Here is a 22,960-nt window from a genome sequence, read left to right on the forward strand (position 1 = left end):
AACACTCAGACATCATTTACAGATAGTCAGGGGCACACTCCAACACTCAGACATCATTTACAGATAGCCAGGGGCACACTCCAACACTCAGACATCATTTACAGATAGCCAGGGGCACACTCCAACACTCAGACATCATTTACAGATAGCCAGGGCCACACTCCAACACTCAGACATCATTTACAGATAGCCAGGGGCACACTACAACACTCAGACATAATTTACAGATAGCCAGGGCCACACTCCAACACTCAGACATCATTTACAGATAGCCAGGGGCACACTCCAACACTCAGACATCATTTACAGATAGCCAGGGGTACACTCCAACCCTCAGACATCATTTACAGATAGCCAGGGCACACTCCAACACTCAGACATCATTTACAGATAGCCAGGGGGACACTCCAACACTCAGACATCATTTACAGATAGCCAGGGCACTCTACAACACTCATACATCATTTACAGATAGCCAGGGGCACACTCCAACACTCAGACATAATTTACAGATAGCCAGGGCACACTCCAACACTCAGACATCATTTACAGATAGCCAGGGGCACACTCCAACACTCAGACATCATTTACAGATAGCCAGGGGCACACTCCAACACTCAGACATCATTTACAGATAGCCAGGGCCACACTACAACACTCAGACATCATTTACAGATAGCCAGGGCCACACTCCAACACTCAGACATCATTTACAGATAGCCAGGGGCACACTCCAACACTCATACATCATTTACAGATAGCCAGGGGCACACTCCAACTCTCAGAAATCATTTACAGATAGCCAGGGCCACACTCCAACACTCAGACATCATTTACAGATAGCCAGGGGCACACTACAACACTCAGACATCATTTACAGATAGCCAGGGCCACACTCCAACACTCAGACATCATTTACAGATAGCCAGGGCCACACTACAACACTCAGACATCATTTACAGATAGCCAAGGCCACACTCCAACACTCAGACATCATTTACAGATAGCCAGGGCCACACTCCAACACTCAGACATCATTTACAGATAGCCAGGGGCACACTACAACACTCATACATCATTCACAGATAGCCAGGGGCACACTCCAACACTCAGACATCATTTACAGATAGCCAGGCGCACACTCCAACCCTCAGACATCATTTACAGATAGCCAGGGGCACACTCCAACACTCATACATCATTTACAGATAGCCAGGGGCACACTCCAACACTCATACATCATTTACAGATAGCCAGGGCCACACTCCAACACTCACACATCATTTACAGATAGCCAGGGGCACACTCCAACACTCAGACATAATTTACAGATAGCCAGGGGCACACTACAACACTCAGACATCATTTACAGATAGCCAGGGCCACACTCCAACACTCAGACATCATTTACAGATAGCAAGGGGCACACTCCAACACTCAGACATCATTTACAGATAGCCAGGGGCACACTCCAACACTCATACATAATTTACAGATAGCCAGGGGCACACCCCAACACTCAGACATAATTTACAGATAGCCAGGGGCACACTCCAACACTCATACATCATTTACAGATAGCCAGGGGCACACTCCAACACTCATACATCATTTACAGATAGCCAGGGGCACACTCCAACACTCAGACATCATTTACAGATAGCCAGGGCCACACTCCAACACTCAGACATCATTTACAGATAGCCAGGGGCACACTCCAACACTCAGACATCATTTACAGAAGGCCAGGGGCACACTCCAACACTCAGACATAATTTACAGATAGCCAGGGGCACACTCCAACACTCAGACATCATTTACAGATAGCCAGGGCCACACTCCAACACTCAGACATCATTTACAGATAGCCAGGGCCACACTACAACACTCAGACATCATTTACAGATAGCCAGGGCCACACTCCAACACTCAGACATCATTTACAGATAGCCAGGGCCACACTCCAACACTCAGACATCATTTACAGATAGCCAGGGGCACACTACAACACTCATATATAATTTACAGATTGCCAGGGGCACACTCCAACACTCAGACATCATTTACAGATAGCCAGGGGCACACTCCAACCCTCAGACATCATTTACAGATAGCCAGGGGCACACTCCAACACTCAGACATCATTTACAGATAGCAAGGGGCACACTCCAACACTCAGACATCATTTACAGATAGCCAGGGGCACACTCCAACACTCAGACATAATTTACAGATAGCCAGGGCCACACTCCAACACTCACACATCATTTACAGATAGCCAGGGGCACACTCCAACACTCATACATAATTTACAGATAGCCAGGGGCACACTCCAACACTCAGACATCATTTACAGATAGCCAGGGGCACACTCCAACACTCAGACATCATTTACAGATAGCCAGGGGCACACTCCAACACTCAGACATCATTTACAGATAGCCAGGGGCACACCCCAACACTCAGACATCATTTACAGATAGCCAGGGGCACACTCCAACACTCATACATCATTTACAGATAGCCAGGGGCACACTCCAACACTCATACATCATTTACAGATAGCCAGGGGCACACTCCAACACTCAGACATCATTTACAGAAGGCCAGGGGCACACTCCAACACTCAGACATCATTTACAGATAGCCAGGGGCACACTCCAACACTCAGACATCATTTACAGATAGCCAGGGGCACACTACAACACTCAGACATCATTTACAGATAGCCAGGGGCACACTCCAACACTCAGACATCATTTACAGATAGCCAGGGGCACACTCCAACACTCAGACATCATTTACAGATAGCCAGGGGCACACTCCAACACTCAGACATCATTTACAGAAGGCCAGGGGCACACTCCAACACGCAGACATCATTTACAGATAGCCAGGGGCACACTCCAATACTCAGACATAATTTACAGATAGCCAGGGGCACACTCCAACACTCAGACATCATTTACAGATAGCCAGGGGCACACTCCAACACTCAGACATCATTTACAGATAGCCAGGGGCACACTCCAACACTCAGACACCATTTACAGATAGCCAGGGGCACACTCCAACACTCATACATAATTTACAGATAGCCAGGGGCACACCCCAACACTCAGACATAATTTACAGATAGCCAGGGGCACACTCCAACACTCATACATCATTTACAGATAGCCAGGGGCACACTCCAACACTCATACATCATTTACAGATAGCCAGGGGCACACTCCAACACTCAGACATAATTTACAGATAGCCAGGGGCACACTCCAACACTCAGACATCATTTACAGATAGCCAGGGGCACACTCCAACACTCAGACATCATTTACAGAAGGCCAGGGGCACACTCCAACACTCAGACATAATTTACAGATAGCCAGGGGCACACTCCAACACTCAGACATCATTTACAGATAGCCAGGGCCACACTCCAACACTCAGACATCATTTACAGATAGCCAGGGCCACACTACAACACTCAGACATCATTTACAGATAGCCAGGGCCACACTCCAACACTCAGACATCATTTACAGATAGCCAGGGCCACACTCCAACACTCAGACATCATTTACAGATAGCCAGGGGCACACTACAACACTCATACATAATTTACAGATTGCCAGGGGCACACTCCAACACTCAGACATCATTTACAGATAGCCAGGGGCACACTCCAACCCTCAGACATCATTTACAGATAGCCAGGGGCACACTCCAACACTCAGACATCATTTACAGATAGCCAGGGGCACACTCCAACACTCAGACATCATTTACAGATAGCCAGGGGCACACTCCAACACTCAGACATAATTTACAGATAGCCAAGGCCACACTCCAACACTCACACATCATTTACAGATAGCCAGGGGCACACTCCAACACTCATACATAATTTACAGATAGCCAGGGGCACACTCCAACACTCAGACATCATTTACAGATAGCCAGGGGCACACTCCAACACTCAGACATCATTTACAGATAGCCAGGGGCACACTCCAACACTCAGACATCATTTACAGATAGCCAGGGGCACACCCCAACACTCAGACATCATTTACAGATAGCCAGGGGCACACTCCAACACTCAGACATTATTTACAGATAGCCAGGGGCACACTCCAACACTCAGACATCATTTACAGATAGCCAGGGGCACACTCCAACACTCAGACATCATTTACAGATGGCCAGGGGCACACTCCAACACTCAGACATCATTTACAGATAGCCAGGGACACACTCCAACACTCAGACATCATTTACAGATAGCCAGGGGCACACTACAACACTCAGACATCATTTACAGATAGCCAGGGGCACACTCCAACACTCAGACATCATTTACAGATAGCCAGGGGCACACTCCAACACTCAGACATCATTTACAGATAGCCAGGGGCACACTCCAACACTCAGACATCATTTACAGAAGGCCAGGGGCACACTCCAACACGCAGACATCATTTACAGATAGCCAGGGGCACACTCCAATACTCAGACATCATTTACAGATAGCCAGGGGCACACTCCAACACTCAGACATCATTTACAGATAGCCAGGGGCACACTCCAACACTCAGACATCATTTACAGATAGCCAGGGGCACACTCCAACACTCAGACACCATTTACAGTTAGCCAGGGGCACACTCCAACACTTAGACATCATTTACAGATAGCCAGGGGCACACCCCAACACTCAGACATCATTTACAGATAGCCAGGGGCACACTCCAACACTCAGACATCATTTACAGATAGCCAGGGGCACACTCCAACACTCAGACATCATTTACAGATAGCCAGGGGCACACCCCAAAACTCAGACATCATTTACAGATAGCCAGGGCCACACTCCAACACTCAGACATCATTTACAGATAGCCAGGGGCACACTCCAACACTCAGACATCATTTACAGATAGCCAGGGGCACACTCCAACACTCAGACATCATTTACAGATAGCCAGGGGCACACTCCAACACTCAAACATCATTTACAGATAGCCAGGGGCACACTCCAACACTAAGACATAATTTACAGATAGCCAGGGGCACACTCCAACACTCAGACATCATTTACAGATAGCCAGGGGCACACTCCAACACTCAGACATCATTTACGGATAGCCAGGGGCACACTACAACACTCAGACATCATTTACAGATAGCCAGGGGCACACTCCAACACTAAGACATCATTTACAGATAGCCAGGGGCACACTCCAACACTCAGACATCATTTACAGATAGCCAGGGGCACACTCCAACACTCAGACATCATTTACGGATAGCCAGGGGCACACTCCAACACTCAGACATCATTTACGGATAGCCAGGGGCACACTCCAACACTCAGACATCATTTACAGATAGCCAGGGGCACACTCCAACACTCAGACATCATTTACGGATAGCCAGGGGCACACTCCAACACTTAGACATAATTTATTTTTACTTATGTAATTTAACCACTGCATAAAACACATGCACACACTGAACAAGTTACACACACAGAGCCGGAGTAACAATGTGATGCTCTCATGCTTTCCGCTGTGAGGAGGGTAAGGAGTATTTCTAGAGCTGACCTCAGCTCTCTGCTCTTGTAAGGCATGTATACTATGCTGTAGGGGGCTTTATACTGTGTGTAGGGGGTTTATACTGTGTGTGTGTGTGTGTGTGTGTGTGTGTGTGTGTGTGTGTGTGTGTGTGTGTGTGTGTGTGTGTGTGTGTGTGTGTGTGTGTGTGTGTGTGTGTGTGTGTGTGTGTATTGGACCCCATCCAAGAGCATACTGGGACACTCAGGAATTGTGTTCTCAGATCTCTATAGAGTGCAGCTCACTATTACTGGAACATACCCTTGTTTCAAATCAAATCACATTTTATTTGTCACACACACATGGTTAGCAGATGTTAATGCGAGTGTAGCGAAATGCTTGTGCTTCTAGTTCCGACAATGCAGTAATATCTAACAAGTAATCTAACAAATTCACAAAAACTACCTTATACACACAAGTGTAAAGGGATGAATAAGAATATGTACATATAAATATATGGATGAGCGATGGCCGTGCGGCATAGGCAAGATGTAGTAGATGGTATACACTAAATACATATGAGAAGAGTAATGTAGGATATGTAGACATTATTAAAGTGACTAGTGATACATTTAATACATGGATTTAATAAAGGTATTAAAGTGGCAAGATATTATGTATGTTGGCAGCAAATAAAATAAAATCACATTTATTTATATAGCCCTTCGTACATCAGCTGATATCTCAAAGTGCTGTACAGAAACCCAGCCTAAAACCCCAAACAGCAAGCAATGCAGGTGTAGAAGCACGGTGGCTAGGAAAAACTCCCTAGAAAGGCCAAAACCTTGGAAGAAACCTAGAGAGGAACCACGCTATGTGGGGTGGCCAGTCCTCTTCTGGCTGTGCCGGGTGGAGATTATAACAGAACATGGCCAAGATGTTCAAATGTTCATAAATGACCAGCATGGTCCAATAATAATAAGGCAGAACAGTTGAAACTGGAGCAGCAGCACGGCCAGGTGGACTGGGGACAGCAAGGAGTCATCATGTCAGGTAGTCCTGGGGCATGGTCCTAGGGCTCAGGTCCTCCGAGAGAGAGAATGAAAGAGAGAAGGAGAGAATTAGAGAATGCACACTTAGATTCACACAGGACACCGAATAGGACAGGAGAAGTACTCCAGATATAACAACATAACCCTAGCCCCCCGACACAAACTACTGCAGCATGAATACTGGCGGCTGAGACACGAGGGGTCAGGAGACACTGTGGCCCCATCCGAGGACACCCCCGGACAGGGCCAAACAGGAAGGATATAACCCCACCCACTTTGCCGAAGCACAGCCCCCACACCCCTAGAGGGATATCTTCAACCACCAACTTACCATCCTGAGACAAGGCTGAGTATAGCCCACAAAGATCTCCGCCATGGCACAACCCAAGGGGGGGCGCCAACCCAGACAGGATGACCACATCAAGTGAATCAACCCACTCAGGTGACGCACCCCTTCCAGGGACGGCATGAGAGAGCCCCAGCAAGCCAGTGACTCAGCCCCTGTAATAGGGTTAGAGGCAGAGAATCCCAGTGGAAAGAGGGGAACCGGCTAGGCAGAGACAGTTAGGGCGGTTCGTTGCTCCAGAGCCTTTCCGTTCACCTTCCCACTCCTGGGCCAGACTACACTCAATCGTATGACCCACTGAAGAGATGAGTCTTCAGTAAAGACTTAAAGGTTGAGACTGAGTTTGCGTCTCTGACATGGGTAGGCATACCGTTCCATAAAAATGGAGCTCTCTAGGAGAAAGCCCTGCCTCCAGCTGTTTGCTTGAGTGGCAGCAGCCACTCAATGTTAGTGATGACAGTCTGATGGCCTTGAGATAGAAGCTGTTTTTCAGTCTCACTGTCCCCGCTTTGACGCACCTGTACTGACCTCTCCTTCTGGATGATAGCGGGGTGAAAAGGCAGTGGCTCGGGTGGTTGTTGTCCTTGATGATCTTTTTGGCATTCCTGTGACATCGGGTGGTGTAGGTGTCCTGGCAGGTAGTTTGCCCCCGATGATGCGTTGTGCAGACCGAACCACCCTCTGGAGAGCCTTGCAGTTCTGGGCTGAGTAGTTGCTGTACCAGGCGGTGATACAGCCCAACAGGATGCTCTCGATTGTGCATCTGTAAAAGACCATTTCAGTTTGTCTGTGATGTGTACGCCGAGGAACTTCAAACTTTCCGCCTTCTCTACTACTGTCCCATCTATGTGGATAGGGGGCTGCTCCCTCTGCTGTTTCCTGAAGTACACGATCATCTCCTTTGTTTTGTTGACGTTGAGTGAGAGGTTATTTTCCTGACACAACACTCCGAGGGCCCTCACCTCCTCCCTGTAGGCTGTCTCATCGTTGTTGGTAATCAAGCCTACCACTGTAGTGTCGTCTGCAAACTTGATGATTGAGTTGGAGGAGTGCATGGCCATGCAGTCATGGGTGAATAGGGAGTACAGGGGAGGGCTGAGAATGCACCCTTGTGGGGCCCCAGTGTTGAGAATCTGTTAAGGTGAAGATGTTGTTACCTATCCTAACCACCTGGGGGCGACCGTCAGAAAGTCCAGGACTCAGTTGCACAGGACAGGGTTGAGACCCAGGGCCTCCAGCTTAATGATGAGTTTGGAGGGTACTTTGGTGTTAAATGTTGAGCTGTAGTCAATAAACAACATTCTTACATAGATATTCCTCTTATCCAGGTGGGTTAGGGCAGTGTGATGGTGATGGCGTCATCTGTGGACTTATTGGGGCGGGAGTGGGTTGGAGTGGGTCTAGGGTGACAAGTAGGGTGGAGGTGATATGATCATTGACTGGTCTCTCAAAGCACTTCATGATAACAGAAGTGAGTGCTACGGGCGATAGTCATTTAGTTCAGTTACCTTAGCTTTCTTGGGAACAGGAACAATGATGGCCATCTTGAAACATGTGGGTACACCAGACTGGGATAGGGATTGATTGAATATGTCCGTAAACACACCAGCCAGCTGGTCTGCACATGCTCTGCCGTCTGGGCTGACAGCTTTGCGAGGGTTAACACGTTTAAATGTTTTACTCATGTTAGCCAAGGTGAAAGCAAGCCCACAGGCTTTGGTAGCATGCCGTGTCAGTGGCACTGTACCGGCCTCAGTTTAAACCCCCTTCCACACACACACACACACGCATATAACCCCTACACCAGAGTTTCCCAAACTCGGTCCTCGGGACCCCAGCTGATACAAATAATCAACTAATCATCAGGCTTTGATAATTTGAATCAGCTGTGTAGTGTTAGGGCAAAAAACAAAACGTGCACCCCTTGGGTTCCCGAGAACCGAGTTTGGGAAACCGGTGTAGGGGGTTATATGCGTGCGTGTGTGTGTGTGTGTGTGTGTGTGTGTGTGTGTGTGTGTGTGTGTGTGTGTGTGTGTGTGTGTGTGGGTGTGTGAAAGGGGGTTTAAACTGTGTGTATATTCCAGTAATACTGTGCTGCACTGTATAGACAACTGAGAACAGAGATGCTGAGTATCCCAGTATGCTCTTGGATGGGGTCCAATAGTGGTGAGAGAAAGAGATGTATTTATTTAATTTTAAATCCCTCCAGAGATAACTGTTTCCATATTATCCCCTTGCCCCTTACAGTGGATGTATCCTATTGCCTGTTTTTGCTTTGTACTGGAGCCTGAGCATTGGGTTTTCTTTAATTGTAACATTGCCTTGGTTTCCTACTTCATAATGTAGATGTGTTCATATGAGTGTACAGTGCCTTGCAAAGTATTCATTCCCCTTGGCGTTTTTCCTATTTTGTTGCATTACAACCTGTAATTTAAATAGATTTTTATTTATATTTCATGTAAATGGACATACACAAAATAGTCCAAATTGGTGAAGTGAAATTTAAAAATAGTTTAAAAAAGGGAAAAGTGGTGCGTGCATAAGTATTCACCCCCTATGCTATGAAGCCCCTCAATAAGATCTGGTGCAACCAATTACCTTCAGAAGTCACATACTTAGTTCAATAAAGTTTACCTTTGTGCAATCTAAATGTCACATGATCTCAGTATATATACACCTGTTCTGAAAGGCCCCAGTCTGCAACACCATTAAGCAATGGGCACCACCAAGCAAGCGGCACCATGAAGACCAAGGAGCTCTCCAAACAGGTCAGGGACAAAGTTGTGGAGAAGTACAGATCATGGTTGGGTTATAAAAATATCCGTAAATTTGAACATCCCACGAGCACCATTAAATCCATTATTCAAAAATGGAAAGAATATGGCACCACAACCTGCCAAGAGAGGGCCGCCCACCAAAACTCACGGACCAGGCATTAATTAGGGAGGAAACAAAGAGACCAAAGATAACCCTGAAGGAGCTGCAAAGCTCCACAGCGGAGATTGGAGTATCTCTAGATAGGACCACTTTAAGCCATACACTCCACAGAGCTGTGCTTTATGGAAGAGTGGCCAGAAAAAAATCCATTGCTTAAAGAAAAAATGAGCAAACATGTTTGATGTTCGCCAGAAGGCATATGGGAGACTCCCCAAACATATGGAAGAAGATACTCTGGTCAGATGAGACAGAATTTAGCTTTTTGGCCATCAAGGAAAATGCTATGTCTGGTGCAAACCCAACACCTCTCATCACCCCGAGAACAACATCCCCACAGTGAAGCATATTGGTGGCAGCATCATGCTGTGGGGATGTTTTTTATCGGCTCTGGTACTGGATAACTGGTCAGAATTGATGGAAGGATGGATGGTGCTAAATACAGAGAAATTCTTGAGGGAAACCTGTTTCGGTCAACCAGAGTTTTGATACTGGGACGGAGGTTCACCTTCCAGCAGGACAATGGCCCTAAGCATACTGCTATAGCAACACTTGAGTGGTTTAACGGGAAACATTAAAATGTCTTGGAATGGCTTTGTCAAAGCCCAGACCTCAATCCAATTCTGTGGTATGACTTAAAATTGCGGTACATCAGAGGAACCCATCCAACTTGAAGGAGCTGGAGCAGTTTTGCCTTGAAGAATTGGCAAGAATCCCAGTGGCTAGACCTGCCAAGCTTATAGAAACATACCCTAAGAGACTTGCAGCTGTATTTGCTGAAAAAGGTGGCTGTACAAAGTATTGACTTTGGAGGGTGAATAGTTATGCACGTTCAAGTTTTCTGTTTTTTTGGTCTTATTTCTGGTTTGTTTTTTTGCATCTTGAAAGTGGTAGGCATGTTGTGTAAATCAAATTATACTAACCCCCCTAAAGTCTATTTTCATTCCAGGTTGTGAGGCAAACAAATGGTAAAAATGCCAAGGGGGGTGAATACTTTCGCAAGCCACTGTATATGGTTCCTGTGTGTCTGTTACAGAGGCTGACCATCCCCACCAGTTGTCCGCCTAGCTTTGCTAACCTGATGAAGAGATGCTGGCAGGTTGAACCAAAGGTGAGAGGGCAAGGGTCAGGGCTACCACTCTGATTGCCTGATTGGACAATGTAGCAGCTGGTACTGAACTTAGTAACCTGGGCTTTGAAGTCTGGCATACTATGAACTGTTACAGAAGCGTGAACTATTTATACAGTCCTAATGTGCGTAAATACTACAGTAATGTCCCCCAAAACACTACAGTAAACACTACAGTAAAGTCTGCAAAAACACTACAGTAAATATTGCAGTAAACACTACAGTAAATATTATAGTAAACACTACAGTAAATACTTCAGTAAAGTCTGCAAAAACATGACAGTGAATACTATAGTATTCCTACCACAGTATACTAAAGTATTTTCTTCATGTGCACACTAGATGATTTTAGGCTTAGCTGAAAAATAAAAAAAAGCTGCAGTTGCAGTGTTGACTTGATATTGTGTGTGTGTGTGTGTGTGTGTGCGGGGGTTCTAGGAGCGTCCAATGTTTAAACAGGTGTTGGGGACTCTGGAGACCATGTCTAATGACAGCAAACTACAAGACCAGTGTAACTCATTCCTACACAACAAGGACCAGTGGAGGTACGCAGTGTGCATGTATGTGTGTGTGTAATTCAGGTGGTACAGTAAGCAGAGACTGGATTGTTTAAACTCTACTAGTTGCCCGAGCCTCCCCAGCTTCTCCGTCACCCAAATCCAGATGGCAGATGTTCTGAAAGAGCTGCAAAACCTGGACCCGTACAAATCAGCTGGGCTTGACAATCTGGACCCTCTCTTTCTAAAATTATCCGCCGCCATTGTTGCAACCCCTATTACCAGTCTGTTCAACCTCTGTCGTATCGTCTGAGATGCCTAAAGATTGGAAAGCTGCCGCGGTCATCCCCGCTCTTCAAAGGGGGTGACACTAGGCTTTCGACTCTGTCAATCACCGTATTCTTATCGGCAAACTCAATAGCCTTGGTTTTTCAAATGACTGCCTCGCCTGGTTCAACAACTACTTCGCAGACAGAGTTCAGTGTGTGAAATCGGAGGGCCTGTTGTCCGGACCTCTGCCAGTCTCTATGGGGGTATCACAGGGTTCAATTCTCGGGCCGACTCTTTTCTCTGTATATTTCAATGATGTCACTCTTGCTGCGGGCGATTCCCTGATCCACCTCTACGCAGACGACACCATTCTATATACTTCCGGCCCGTCCTTGGACACTGTGCTATCTAACCTCCAAATGAGCTTCAATGCCATACAACACTCCTTCCGTGGCCTCCAACTGCTCTTAAACGCTAGTAAAACCAAATTCATGCTTTTCAACCGTTCGCTGCCTAACCAGCATCACCACCCTGGTTCCAACCTTGAATATGTGGACATCTATAAGTACCTAGGTGTCTGGCTAGACTGTAAACTCTCTTTCCAGACTCATATCAAACATCTCCAATCGAAAATCAAATCAAGAGTCGGCTTTCTATTCCGCAACAAAGCCTCCTTCACTCACGCCGCCAAACTTACCCTAGTAAAACTGACTATCCTACTGATCCTCGACTTCGGCGATGTCATCTACAAAATTACTTCCAACACTCTACTCAGCAAACTGGATGCAGTTTATCACAGTGCCATCCGTTTTGTCACTAAAGCACCTTATACCACCCACCACTGCGACTTGTATGCTCTAGTCGGCTGGCCCTCGCTACATATTCGCCGCCAGACCCACTGGCTCCAGGTCATCTACAAGTCCATGCTAGGTAAAGCTCCGCCTTATCTCAGTTCACTGGTCACGATGGCAACACCCATCCGTAGCACGCGCTCCAGCAGGTGTATCTCACTGATCATCCTTAAAGCCAACACCTCATTTGGCCGCCTTTCGTTCCAGTTCTCTGCTGCCTGTGACTGGAACGAATTGCAAAAATCGGTGAAGTTGGAGACTTTTATCTCCCTCACCAACTTCAAACATCTGCTATCTGAGCAGCTAACCGATCGCTGCAGCTGTACATCGTCTATCGGTAAATAGCCCAACCATTTTTACCTATCTCATCCCCATACTGTTTTTATTTATTTACTTCTCTGCTCTTTTGCACACCAGTATCTCTACCTGTACATGACCATCTGATCATGTATCACTCCAGTGTTAATCTGCAAAATTCTAATTATTCGCCTACCTCCTCATGCCTTTTGCACACAATGTATATAGACCCCCCCCCCCCTTTTTTTCCTACTGTGTTATTGACTTGTTAATTGTTTACTCCATGTGTAACTCTTGGCTAGGTCGCAGTTGCAAATGAGAACTTGTTCTCAACTAGCCTACCTGGTTAAATAAAGGTGAAAAAAAAATGAAAAAAAAAGAGACCAGGGGGGGCGACAGGAAGAAGAAAGAGTTCACATGAGAAGCATACAGGGGGCAGCTAGAAGTCAAGTATGGAAAAAAGAGGGAAGGGGGGCACTATATAGAGAGGAAACAAAATGGAGAGGGTGAAAAATAAAACACTGATGAAGAGAGAAGAGAGACAAGAGGGAGGAGGAGGAAGAGGGTGACAGATTCTGTTCGTGTTTGACATGAGTGTGGCAAGATCATCAATTATGAGAGAAGAATAGAGAATGAGTGGAAAGATCTGGGGGAGAGGGTGGAGGAGGGAGAGAGTGGGGAGAGAGAAGTGGAGGGAGAAGTGGAGGGAGAGATTAAGGGGGAGAGAGTGGAGGAGAGAGTTGAGGGAGATAGTGGGGGAGGGAAAGGGGGAGGGAGAGTTGGGGGGAGGGAGTTGAGAGGAGAGAGGTGGAGAGTGAGAGAGAGGGAGAGCGAGAGAGGGGGAGGTAGAGGGTGGGGGAGAGTAAGGGTGGGGGAGAGCGAGGGAGAGAGAGGGGGAGGTAGAGAGCAGGGGAAGGGAGAGAGTGGAGGAGACAAATGGGAAGGGAGGTATTTTATCAAATTTTAAAAACATTACAATACATTCACAGATTTCACAACAAACTTTGTGCACTTAGGCCCCTACTCCACCACTACCACATATCTGTAGTACTAACTCTGTGTGTGTATAGTGCGTATGTTATCGTGTGTGTGTATGTGTGTGTGTGTGTGCCTATGTTTGTGTTGCTTCAAAGTCCCGGCTGTTCTATAAGGTGTATTTTTATCTGTTTTTTTTAAATTATTTTTAAATCTAATTTTACTGCTTACATCAGTTACTTGATAGTAACTGATGTAAGCATGTAGTAATGGCTCTATGTAGTACTGTGCGTCTGTTCTGGACTTGGGGACTGTGAAGAGACCTTTTGTGGCATTTGGTATTTTGGAATTTTATTAGGATCCCCATTAACTGTTGCAAAAGCAGCAGCTACTCTTCCTGGGGTCCAAACAAAACATAAAACATAATACAGAACATCATTAGACAAGAACAGAACTTCACACATTTATTTATGGCATGTCTTGTGGGGTATGCATGGGTGTCTGAGCTGTGTGCCAATAGTTTAGACAGACAGCTCGGTGCATTCAACATGTCAATGCCTCTCATAAATATTAGTAGTGATTAAGTCAATCTCTCCTCCACTTTGAGCCAGGAGAGATTGACATGCACATAATTCATATTAGCTCTCTGTGTACATCCAAGGACCAGCAGTGCTGCCCTGTTTTGAGCCCTTGCAATTTTCCTAAGTCTTTTTTTGTGGCACCTGACCATACGAGTGGGGAAGGGAGGGAGTGGGGAAGAGAGAGGGGGAAGGGAGAGAGTGGGGAAGGGAGGGAGTGGGGAAGGGAGGGAGTGGGGAAGAGAGAGGGGGAAGAGAGAGTGGGGAAGGGAGGGAGTGGGGAAGGGAGGGAGTGGGGAAGGGAGGGAGGGAGTGGGGAAGAGAGGGAGTGGGGAAGGGAGGGAGTGGGGAAGGGAGGGAGTGGGGAAGAGAGGGAGTGGGGAAGAGAGAGGGGGAAGAGAGAGGGGGGAAGGGAGGGAGTGGGGAAGGGATGGAGTGGGGAAAAGAGGGAGTGGGGAAGGGAGGGAGTGGGGAAGGGAGGGAGTGGGGAACAGAGGGAGTGGGGAAGAGAGAGGGGGAAGGGAGGGAGTGGGGAAGGGAGGGAGTGGGGAAGGGAGGGAGTGGGGAAGGGAGGGAGTGGGGAAGAGAGGGAGTGGGGAAGAGAGGGAGTGGGGAAGGGAGGGAGTGGGGAAGGGAGGGAGTGGGGAACAGAGGGAGTGGGGAAGAGAGAGGGGGAAGGGAGGGAGTGGGGAAGAGAGGGAGTGGGGAAGAGAGGGAGTGGGGAAGGGAGAGGGGGAAGAGAGAGTGGGGAAGGGAGGGAGTGGGGAAGGGAGGGAGTGGGGAAGGGAGGGAGTGGGGAACGGAGGGAGTGGGGAAGGGAGGGAGTGGGGAAGGGAGGGAGTGGGGAAGAGAGGGAGTGGGGAAGAGAGGGAGTGGGGAAGGGAGGGAGTGGGGAAGGGAGGGAGTGGGGAACAGAGGGAGTGGGGAAGAGAGAGGGGGAAGGGAGGGAGTGGGGAAGAGAGGGAGTGGGGAAGAGAGGGAGTGGGGAAGGGAGAGGGGGAAGAGAGAGTGGGGAAGGGAGGGAGTGGGGAAGGGAGGGAGTGGGGAAGGGAGGGAGTGGGGAACGGAGGGAGTGGGGAAGGGAGGGAGTGGGGAAGAGAGGGAGTGGGGAAGAGAGGGAGTGGGGAAGGGAGGGAGTGGGGAAGGGAGGGAGTGGGGAACAGAGGGAGTGGGGAAGAGAGAGGGGGAAGGGAGGGAGTGGGGAAGGGAGGGAGGGGGAAGAGAGGGAGTGGGGAAGAGAGAGGGGGAAGAGAGAGTGGGGAAGGGAGGGAGTGGGGAAGGGAGGGAGTGGGGAAGAGAGGGAGTGGGGAAGGGAGGGAGTGGGGAAGGGAGGGAGTGGGGAACGGAGGGAGTGGGGAAGAGAGAGGGGGAAGGGAGAGAGTGGGGAAGAGAGAGGGGGAAGAGAGGGAGTGGGGAAGGGAGAGAGTGGGGAAGGGAGGTAGTGGGGAAGGGAGGGAGTGGGGAAGAGAGGGAGTGGGGAAGAGAGAGGGGGAAGAGAGAGTGGGGAAGGGAGGGAGTGGGGAAGGGAGGGAGTGGGGAAGAGAGGGAGTGGGGAAGGGAGGGAGTGGGGAAGAGAGAGGGGGAAGAGAGAGTGAGATGGGGCGGTAGGGAGTGGGGGTAGAGGGGAGGGACAGAGTGGGGGAGACAAATGGGAAGGGAGAGAGTGGGGAAGGGAGGGAGTGGGGAAGAGAGAGGGAGTGGAAGAGGGGGAGAAGAGTTGGAGACAGTGGGCGGGAGAGCTAGTGGGGGTTGTCATTGGAGGAAGGTTTACAGAGGGGAAACGTTGTGAGGCTTTAAGTGGAGGAGAGAAGTCGGATTAGGAGGCGAGCAGTGCGATTGGGGTTTGGAGAGAGGGAGAAGTTTGAATTGAGGGAGAATTTTGAAGAGAGGGAGAGTTGGAAGAGTTTAGGGAGAGGGGGAGGGAGATATATCTGTGCATCAGATGTCTGTATATTTAGGTGTTGTGTGTGTTATATCATTTCATATCACAGACTAAACATTGCCCCATAGTGGAATAAATCGCCAGCACTAGACAGATAGCGACCTAATGCCAGAACCGGACAAGAACCTGACACCCTCAGCACACAGGGGGACAAACACCTGCCTGGAGGTGACAGCGTTCTCTCTCCCACATGCCCCCCCTAGGCACAACTATGACAACATAACCAACAAAAACGGGTCACAACTCCTGTAGCTCTGTCGCGCTGGGTATGTACATAGTCAAAGGCAGGCTGAAAGGGGACTCCTACGGTAGGTACACCTATAGCTCATCTCTTGGCAGTAGTACTGTAGACTACTTTATCACTGACCTCAACCCAGTCTTTGAGCGCTCACAGTCAGCCCACTGACACCCCTGTCAGATCACAGCAAAATCACAGTCTACTTGAACAGAGCAATACTCAATCATGAGGCAACAAAGCCAAAGGAACTGAGTAATACAAACACATGCTATAGATGGAAAGAATGCAGTGTGGAAACCTACCAAAAAACAATGAGGCAACAACAAATTCAATCACCTTTAGACAACTTCCTGGACAAAACATACTACTGTAATAGTGAAGGTATAAACTTAGAAGTAGAAAACCAAAGAAAATGAACAACAATGACAAATTGTTTGATGAAGAATGCAAAAACCTGAGAAGGAAATTGAGAAACCTGTCCAACCAAAAACATAGAGACCCAGACAACCTGAGTCTATGCCTTGAATATATATATATGGTGAATCACTAAAACAATAGAGAAATACAATATGGGAAAAAGAAGGAACAGCACGTCAGAAATCAGCTCAATGTAATTGAAGAATCCATAGACTCTAACCACTTCTGGGAAAATTGGAAAACACTAAAAAAACAGCAAAACATAGAGTTATCTATTCAAAATGGAGATGTCTGGGTAAACCACTTCTCCTATCTGTTTGTCTCTATACCAAAGACAAACAGCAAAACATAGAGTTATCTATTCAAAATGGAGATGTCTGGGTAAACCACTTCTCCTATCTGTTTGTCTCTATACCAAAGACAAACAGCAAAACATAGAGTTATCTATTCAAAATGGAGATGTCTGGGTAAACCACTTCTCCTATCTGTTTGTCTCTATACCAAAGACAAACAGCAAAACATAGAGTTATCTATCCAAAATGGAGATGTCTGGGTAAACCACTTCTCCTATCTGTTTGTCTCTATACCAAAGACAAACAGCAAAACATATACATGATCAAATACAAATCTTAGCATCAACTAGTAAAAACTAACATAACACACTCCAATTACCTTGAATGAGTTACAAGGACAAAATAAAAACACTCCAACCCAAAAAGGCCTGTGGTGTTGATGGTATCCTAAATGAAATGATCAAATATAAAGACCACAAATTCCAATTAGCTATACTGAAACTCTTTAACATCATCCTTAGCTGATCACCCCAATCCACAAAAGTTGAGACAAATTTGACCCCAATTACTACTGTGGGATATGCGTCAACAGCAACCGTGGGAAAATCCTCTGCATTATCATTAACAGCAGACTTGTACATTTCCTCAGTGAAAACAATGTACTGCTGCTAATGCCAAATTGGCTTTTTACCAAATTATGCGACAGACCACATTTTCACCCTGCACACCTTAATTGACAAACAAACAAACCGAAACAAAGGCAAAGTCTTCTCATGGGTTGTTGATTTAAAAAAAAGCCTTTGACTCATTTTGGCATGAGGGTCTGCTATACAAACTGATGGAAAGTGGTGTTGGGGGAAAAACATACAACATTATAAAATCCATGTACACAAACAACAAGTCTGAGGTTAAAATTGGCAAAAAACACACACATTTCTTTCCACAAGGCCGTGGGGGGAAAAAGGGATAAAGTCCCACCATCTTCAACATCTACGTATGTCAACAAATTGGCGAGGGCACTAGAACAGTCTGCAGAACCCGGCCACACCCTACTAGAATCTGAAGTCAAATGTCCACTGTTTTCTGATGATCTCATGCTACTGTCACCAACCAAGGAGGGCCTACAGTAGCACCTAGATCTCCTGCACAGATTCTGTCAGACCTGGGCCCTGACAGTAAATCTCAGTGAGACCAAAATAATGGCGTTCCAAAAAAGGTCCAGGACCACAAATACAAATTCCATCTAGATACCGTTGCCCTAGAGCACACAAACAATTATACATACCTTGGCCTAAACATCAGCGCCACAGGTAACTTCCACAAAGCTGTGAATGATCTGAGAGACACGGAAAGAAGGACCTTCTATGCCATCAAAAGGAACATCACATTCGACATTCTGATTAGGTACTTGAATCAGTTATAGAACCCATTGCCCTCTATGGTTGTGAGGTCTGTGGTCCGCTCACCAACCATGAATTTACAAAATGTGACAAACACCAAATTGAGACACTGCATGCAGAATTCTTCAAAAATATGCTCTCTATACAACCTAGAACACAAAATAATGCATGCAGAGCAGAATTAGGCCGATAGCCACGAAAAGCTAAAAGGAAGCGTATCCCAAACCTTCCATAACAAAGCCATCACATACAGAGAGATGAACCTGGAGAAGGGTCCCCTAAGCAATCTGTTCCTGGAGCTCTGTTCACAAACAGACCCCACAGAGCTCCAGGACATCATCACAATTAGAACCAACCAAATCATGAGAAAACAAAAAAGATAATTACTTGACGCGTTGGAAAGAATTCACAAAAAAACAGAGCAAACTAGAATGCTATTTGGCCCCAAACAGAGAGTACACACTGGCAGCATACCTGATCACTGTGACTGAACCAAACTAAAGGAAAACTTTGACTATGTACAGACTCAGTGAGCATAGCCCTTCTATTGAGAAAGGCCGCCGTAGGCAGACCTGGCTCTCAAGAGAAGACAAGCTATGTGCACACTGCCCACAAAATGAGGTGGAAACTGAGCTGCACTTCCTAACCTCCTGCACAAAGTATGACCATATTAGAGGTACATATTTCCCTCAGAATACAGGGACCCTCAAAGAATTCAAAAACAATCCCAAATTTGATCAACTCCCATATCTATTTAGTGAAATACTACAGTGTGCATCACAGCCGCAATATTTGTGACCTGTTGCCACCAGAAAAGGGCAACCAGTGAAGAACAAACATCATTGTAAATACAACCCATATTTATGTTTATTTATTTTTCCTTTTGTACCCTAACTATTTGCACGTCGTTACAACACTGTAAATATACAGTTGAAGTTGGACGTTTACATACACCTTAGCCAAATACATTTAAACTCAGTTTATCACAATTCATGACATTTAATCCTAGTAAAAATTCCCTGTTTTAGGTCACTTAGGATCACCACTTTATTTTAAGAATGTGAAATGTCAGAATAATGGTAGAGCGAATGATTTATTTCAGCTTGTATTTCTTTAATCACATTCCCAGTGGGTCAGAAGTTTACATACACTCAATTAGTATTTGGTAGCATTGCCTTTAAAATGTTTAACTTGGGTCAAATGTTTTGGGTAGCCTTCCACCAGCTTCCCACAATAAGTTGGGTGAATTTTGGCCATTCCTCCTGACAGAGCTGGTGTAACTGAGTCAGGATTGTAGGCCTCCTTGATCACACACGTTTTTTCAGTTCTGCCCACAAATTCAGCCCTGATTGAGGTCAGGGCTTTGTGATGGCCAGTCCAATACCTTGATTTTGCTGTCCTTAAGCCATTTTGCTACAACTATGGGAGTATGCTTGGGGTCATTGTCCATTTGAAAGACCCATTTGCGACCAAGCTTTAACTTTCTTACTGATGTCTTGAGATGTTGCTTCAATATATCCACATAATTTTCCTCCTCGTGATTATATCTATTTTGTGAATTGCAACAGTCAAATCACCCCCTCAACATGATGCTGTCACCTCCGTGCTTCACGGTTGGGATGGTGTTCTTTGGCTTGCAAGCGTCCCCCTTTTTCCTCCAAACATATCTATGGTCATTATGACCGAACAGTTCTATTTTTGTTTCATCAGACCAAAGGACATTTCTTAAAAAGTACCATCTTTGTCCCCATGTGCAGTTGCAAACCGTAGTCTGGCTTTTTTACGATGGTTTTGGAGCAGTGGCATCTTTCTTGCTGAGCGGTTGAAATAAGACTTGTTATATGTTGATATAGGACTTGTTTTACTGTGTATATAGACACTTTTATACCTGTTTCCTCCAGCATCTTCACAAAGTCATTTGCTGTTGTTCTGGGATTCATTTTCACTTTTGCACCAAAGTACGTTCATCTCTAGGAGACAGAACGTGTCTCCTTCCTGAGCGGTATGACGGCTGCGTGGTCCCATGGTGTTTATACTTGCGTACCAATATTTGTACAGATGAACGTGGTACGTTCAGGCTTTTGGAAATTGCTCTCAAGGAGGAACCAGACCTGTGGAGGTCTCCAATTATTTTCCTGACGTCTTGTCAAGCAAAGAAGCACTGAGTTTGAAGGTCGGCCTTGAAATACATCCACAGTTACACCTCCAATTGACTCAAACGAAGTCAATTAGCCTATCAGAAGCTTCTAAAGCCATGACATTATTTTCTGCAATGTTACAAGCTGTTAAAGGCATATTCAACTTAGTGTATGTAAACTTCTGACCCACTGGAATTGTGAATTTTATGTGAAATAATCTGTCTGTAAACAATTGTTGGAAAAATTTCTTGTCATGCACAAAGTAGATGTCCTAACCGACTTGCCAAAACTATAGTTTGTTAACAAGAAAATTGTGGAGTGGTTGAAAAACAAGTTTTAATGACTCCAACCCAAGTGTATGTAAACTTCCGACTTCAACTGTATCTTTCCCATGACAATAAAGCCCTTTGAATTGACTTGAATTGAGAGCTCTAGACAATGTAAGGGAATGGACAATGGGCATAGTATAACAGTAGCTCTCCTCTCTGTAGGTGTGAGATAGATGCTACGTTGGAGAGGTTGCGGAGGCTGGAGAGAGACCTGGCCACTAAAGAGAAGGAGCTGGAGGAGAGAGAGCAAAGACTGAAACTGTGGGAGGAGAGACTGATGGAGAGGTCCAATGTGACACCTGTGAGTAGCCTACATGTTTGGCCGGGTTTCAAAGATCACAATGCTTCATTCATGTACGTGTTCTATTTGTTTTACAACCTTATTTGAGATGAAATATTAGAAAGAGTCATGTTGTAGAGTATCAACCCGTCAACCCCCGTCTCCGTCCCCCCTGTCCCCATATTTCTTTCTCTCTTTCAGTTCTTCTCACCTATAGAATCAGGCATCGGTTCGGAGTCGTTCTTCCACTCTCAGTCTCAGGAGTCCAACAGCGCCAAGATATCCTGCCTCATCCGAACCCTCAGCAATGGAGAGAAGGACAGGGGAATGGAGGGAGGGATGGACAGGGGAATGGAGGGGGGGGTGGACAGGGGAATGGAGGGAGGGATGGACAGGGGAATGGAGGGAGGGATGGACAGGGGAATGGAGGGGGGGGTGGACAGGGGAATGGAGGGGGGCATGGACAGGGGAATGGAGGGAGGGATGGACAGGGGAATGGAGGGGGGGGTGGACAGGGGGATAGGGGGGTTCCAGTCCATGTTTAGAGGCTTATCAAGCAGTCTTGGGGAGGCAGCTGTGGGTGGAGGGTTAGAGGTAACCTGGGGAGAGAGAGAGAAGGAGAGGGGAACTGAGGGAGGGATAGTTGGGGGGTGTCTGGCGCTAGGGGACGGGGGGCGTTTACAGATCATGCTAAAGGGGTTCCAGGATGGGATTGGAGAGGTAGAGGGGGAGAATGAGAGGGAGGAGAGGGGTTGGGGGGAGAGTGGGAGACAAGATGGATGGAGGGAGCGAATGAAGGAGGAGCGGATTGCGAATGGAGGGAGTATGGAGGGAGAGAGGCTACAGTCCATGTTTCGGGAGCTGGGTGGGGGGCGTTTGTTTGGGGACATGCTCTCTTTAGCTGATATTGATGGGGTAGAGGGGGTAGGTGACATGGACATGAACATGGGGGAGATAGGTGACCTGGGGGTGGTAGTGGTCAGGGGTGATACGGCTGGGGTCATAAGTCATAAGGTCAGGAGTGAGTTAGGGGTCAGAGGTCAGGGGGTGAGGTCGGGAGTACAGATGAGCATGTGGACGACGTCCAATCAGAACTCTTCTAAGATTTGTAGCGTGCGACAGGGAACCAAAATCAATATGGCCGCCACCGTTGCGGCGTTAGACATGAACGTGATGGAGCTGAGCTGGTCTGACCACGACAGTGACTAGGAGAACACACAAACACACAGGGATACTGGGAAGGTACACACACACACACACACACAATTTTGTTTTTGTTACGTCATTATTATTTGTTTTCATTGAAGCCAAATGTATCCACCCCCTGTTGTGAGGACATTAGGGGATAATAGTGAAGAATTGTCAGCAGTGTGGATTTCCTCCTGAAAACTGTCATGTTGTTCTGGTGTATTGAAGCCTTTAAAGTGGTATGCAACTGA

At 46.8% G+C, this 22,960-nt stretch overlaps 1 protein-coding gene across 1 annotated transcript in view; it reads left to right on the plus strand.

Annotated features, from left to right (window-relative positions):
• Positions 1–22,730, plus strand: part of LOC118402499 (mitogen-activated protein kinase kinase kinase 20-like) — a 34,762-nt gene extending 12,032 nt beyond the window's left edge. The window contains exons 8-12 of the mRNA XM_052477408.1: positions 10,924–10,998; positions 11,455–11,561; positions 21,404–21,542; positions 21,723–21,884; positions 22,644–22,730. Of these exons, the coding sequence (XP_052333368.1) occupies positions 10,924–10,998; positions 11,455–11,561; positions 21,404–21,542; positions 21,723–21,884; positions 22,644–22,730 (570 nt within the window). The remainder of the gene's footprint in view (positions 1–10,923; positions 10,999–11,454; positions 11,562–21,403; positions 21,543–21,722; positions 21,885–22,643) is intronic.
• The last annotated feature ends 230 nt before the right edge of the window (positions 22,731–22,960 follow it).

Source organism: Oncorhynchus keta, chromosome 23 (assembly GCF_023373465.1).
Source record: "Oncorhynchus keta strain PuntledgeMale-10-30-2019 chromosome 23, Oket_V2, whole genome shotgun sequence".
Lineage (NCBI taxonomy): Eukaryota > Metazoa > Chordata > Actinopteri > Salmoniformes > Salmonidae > Oncorhynchus > Oncorhynchus keta.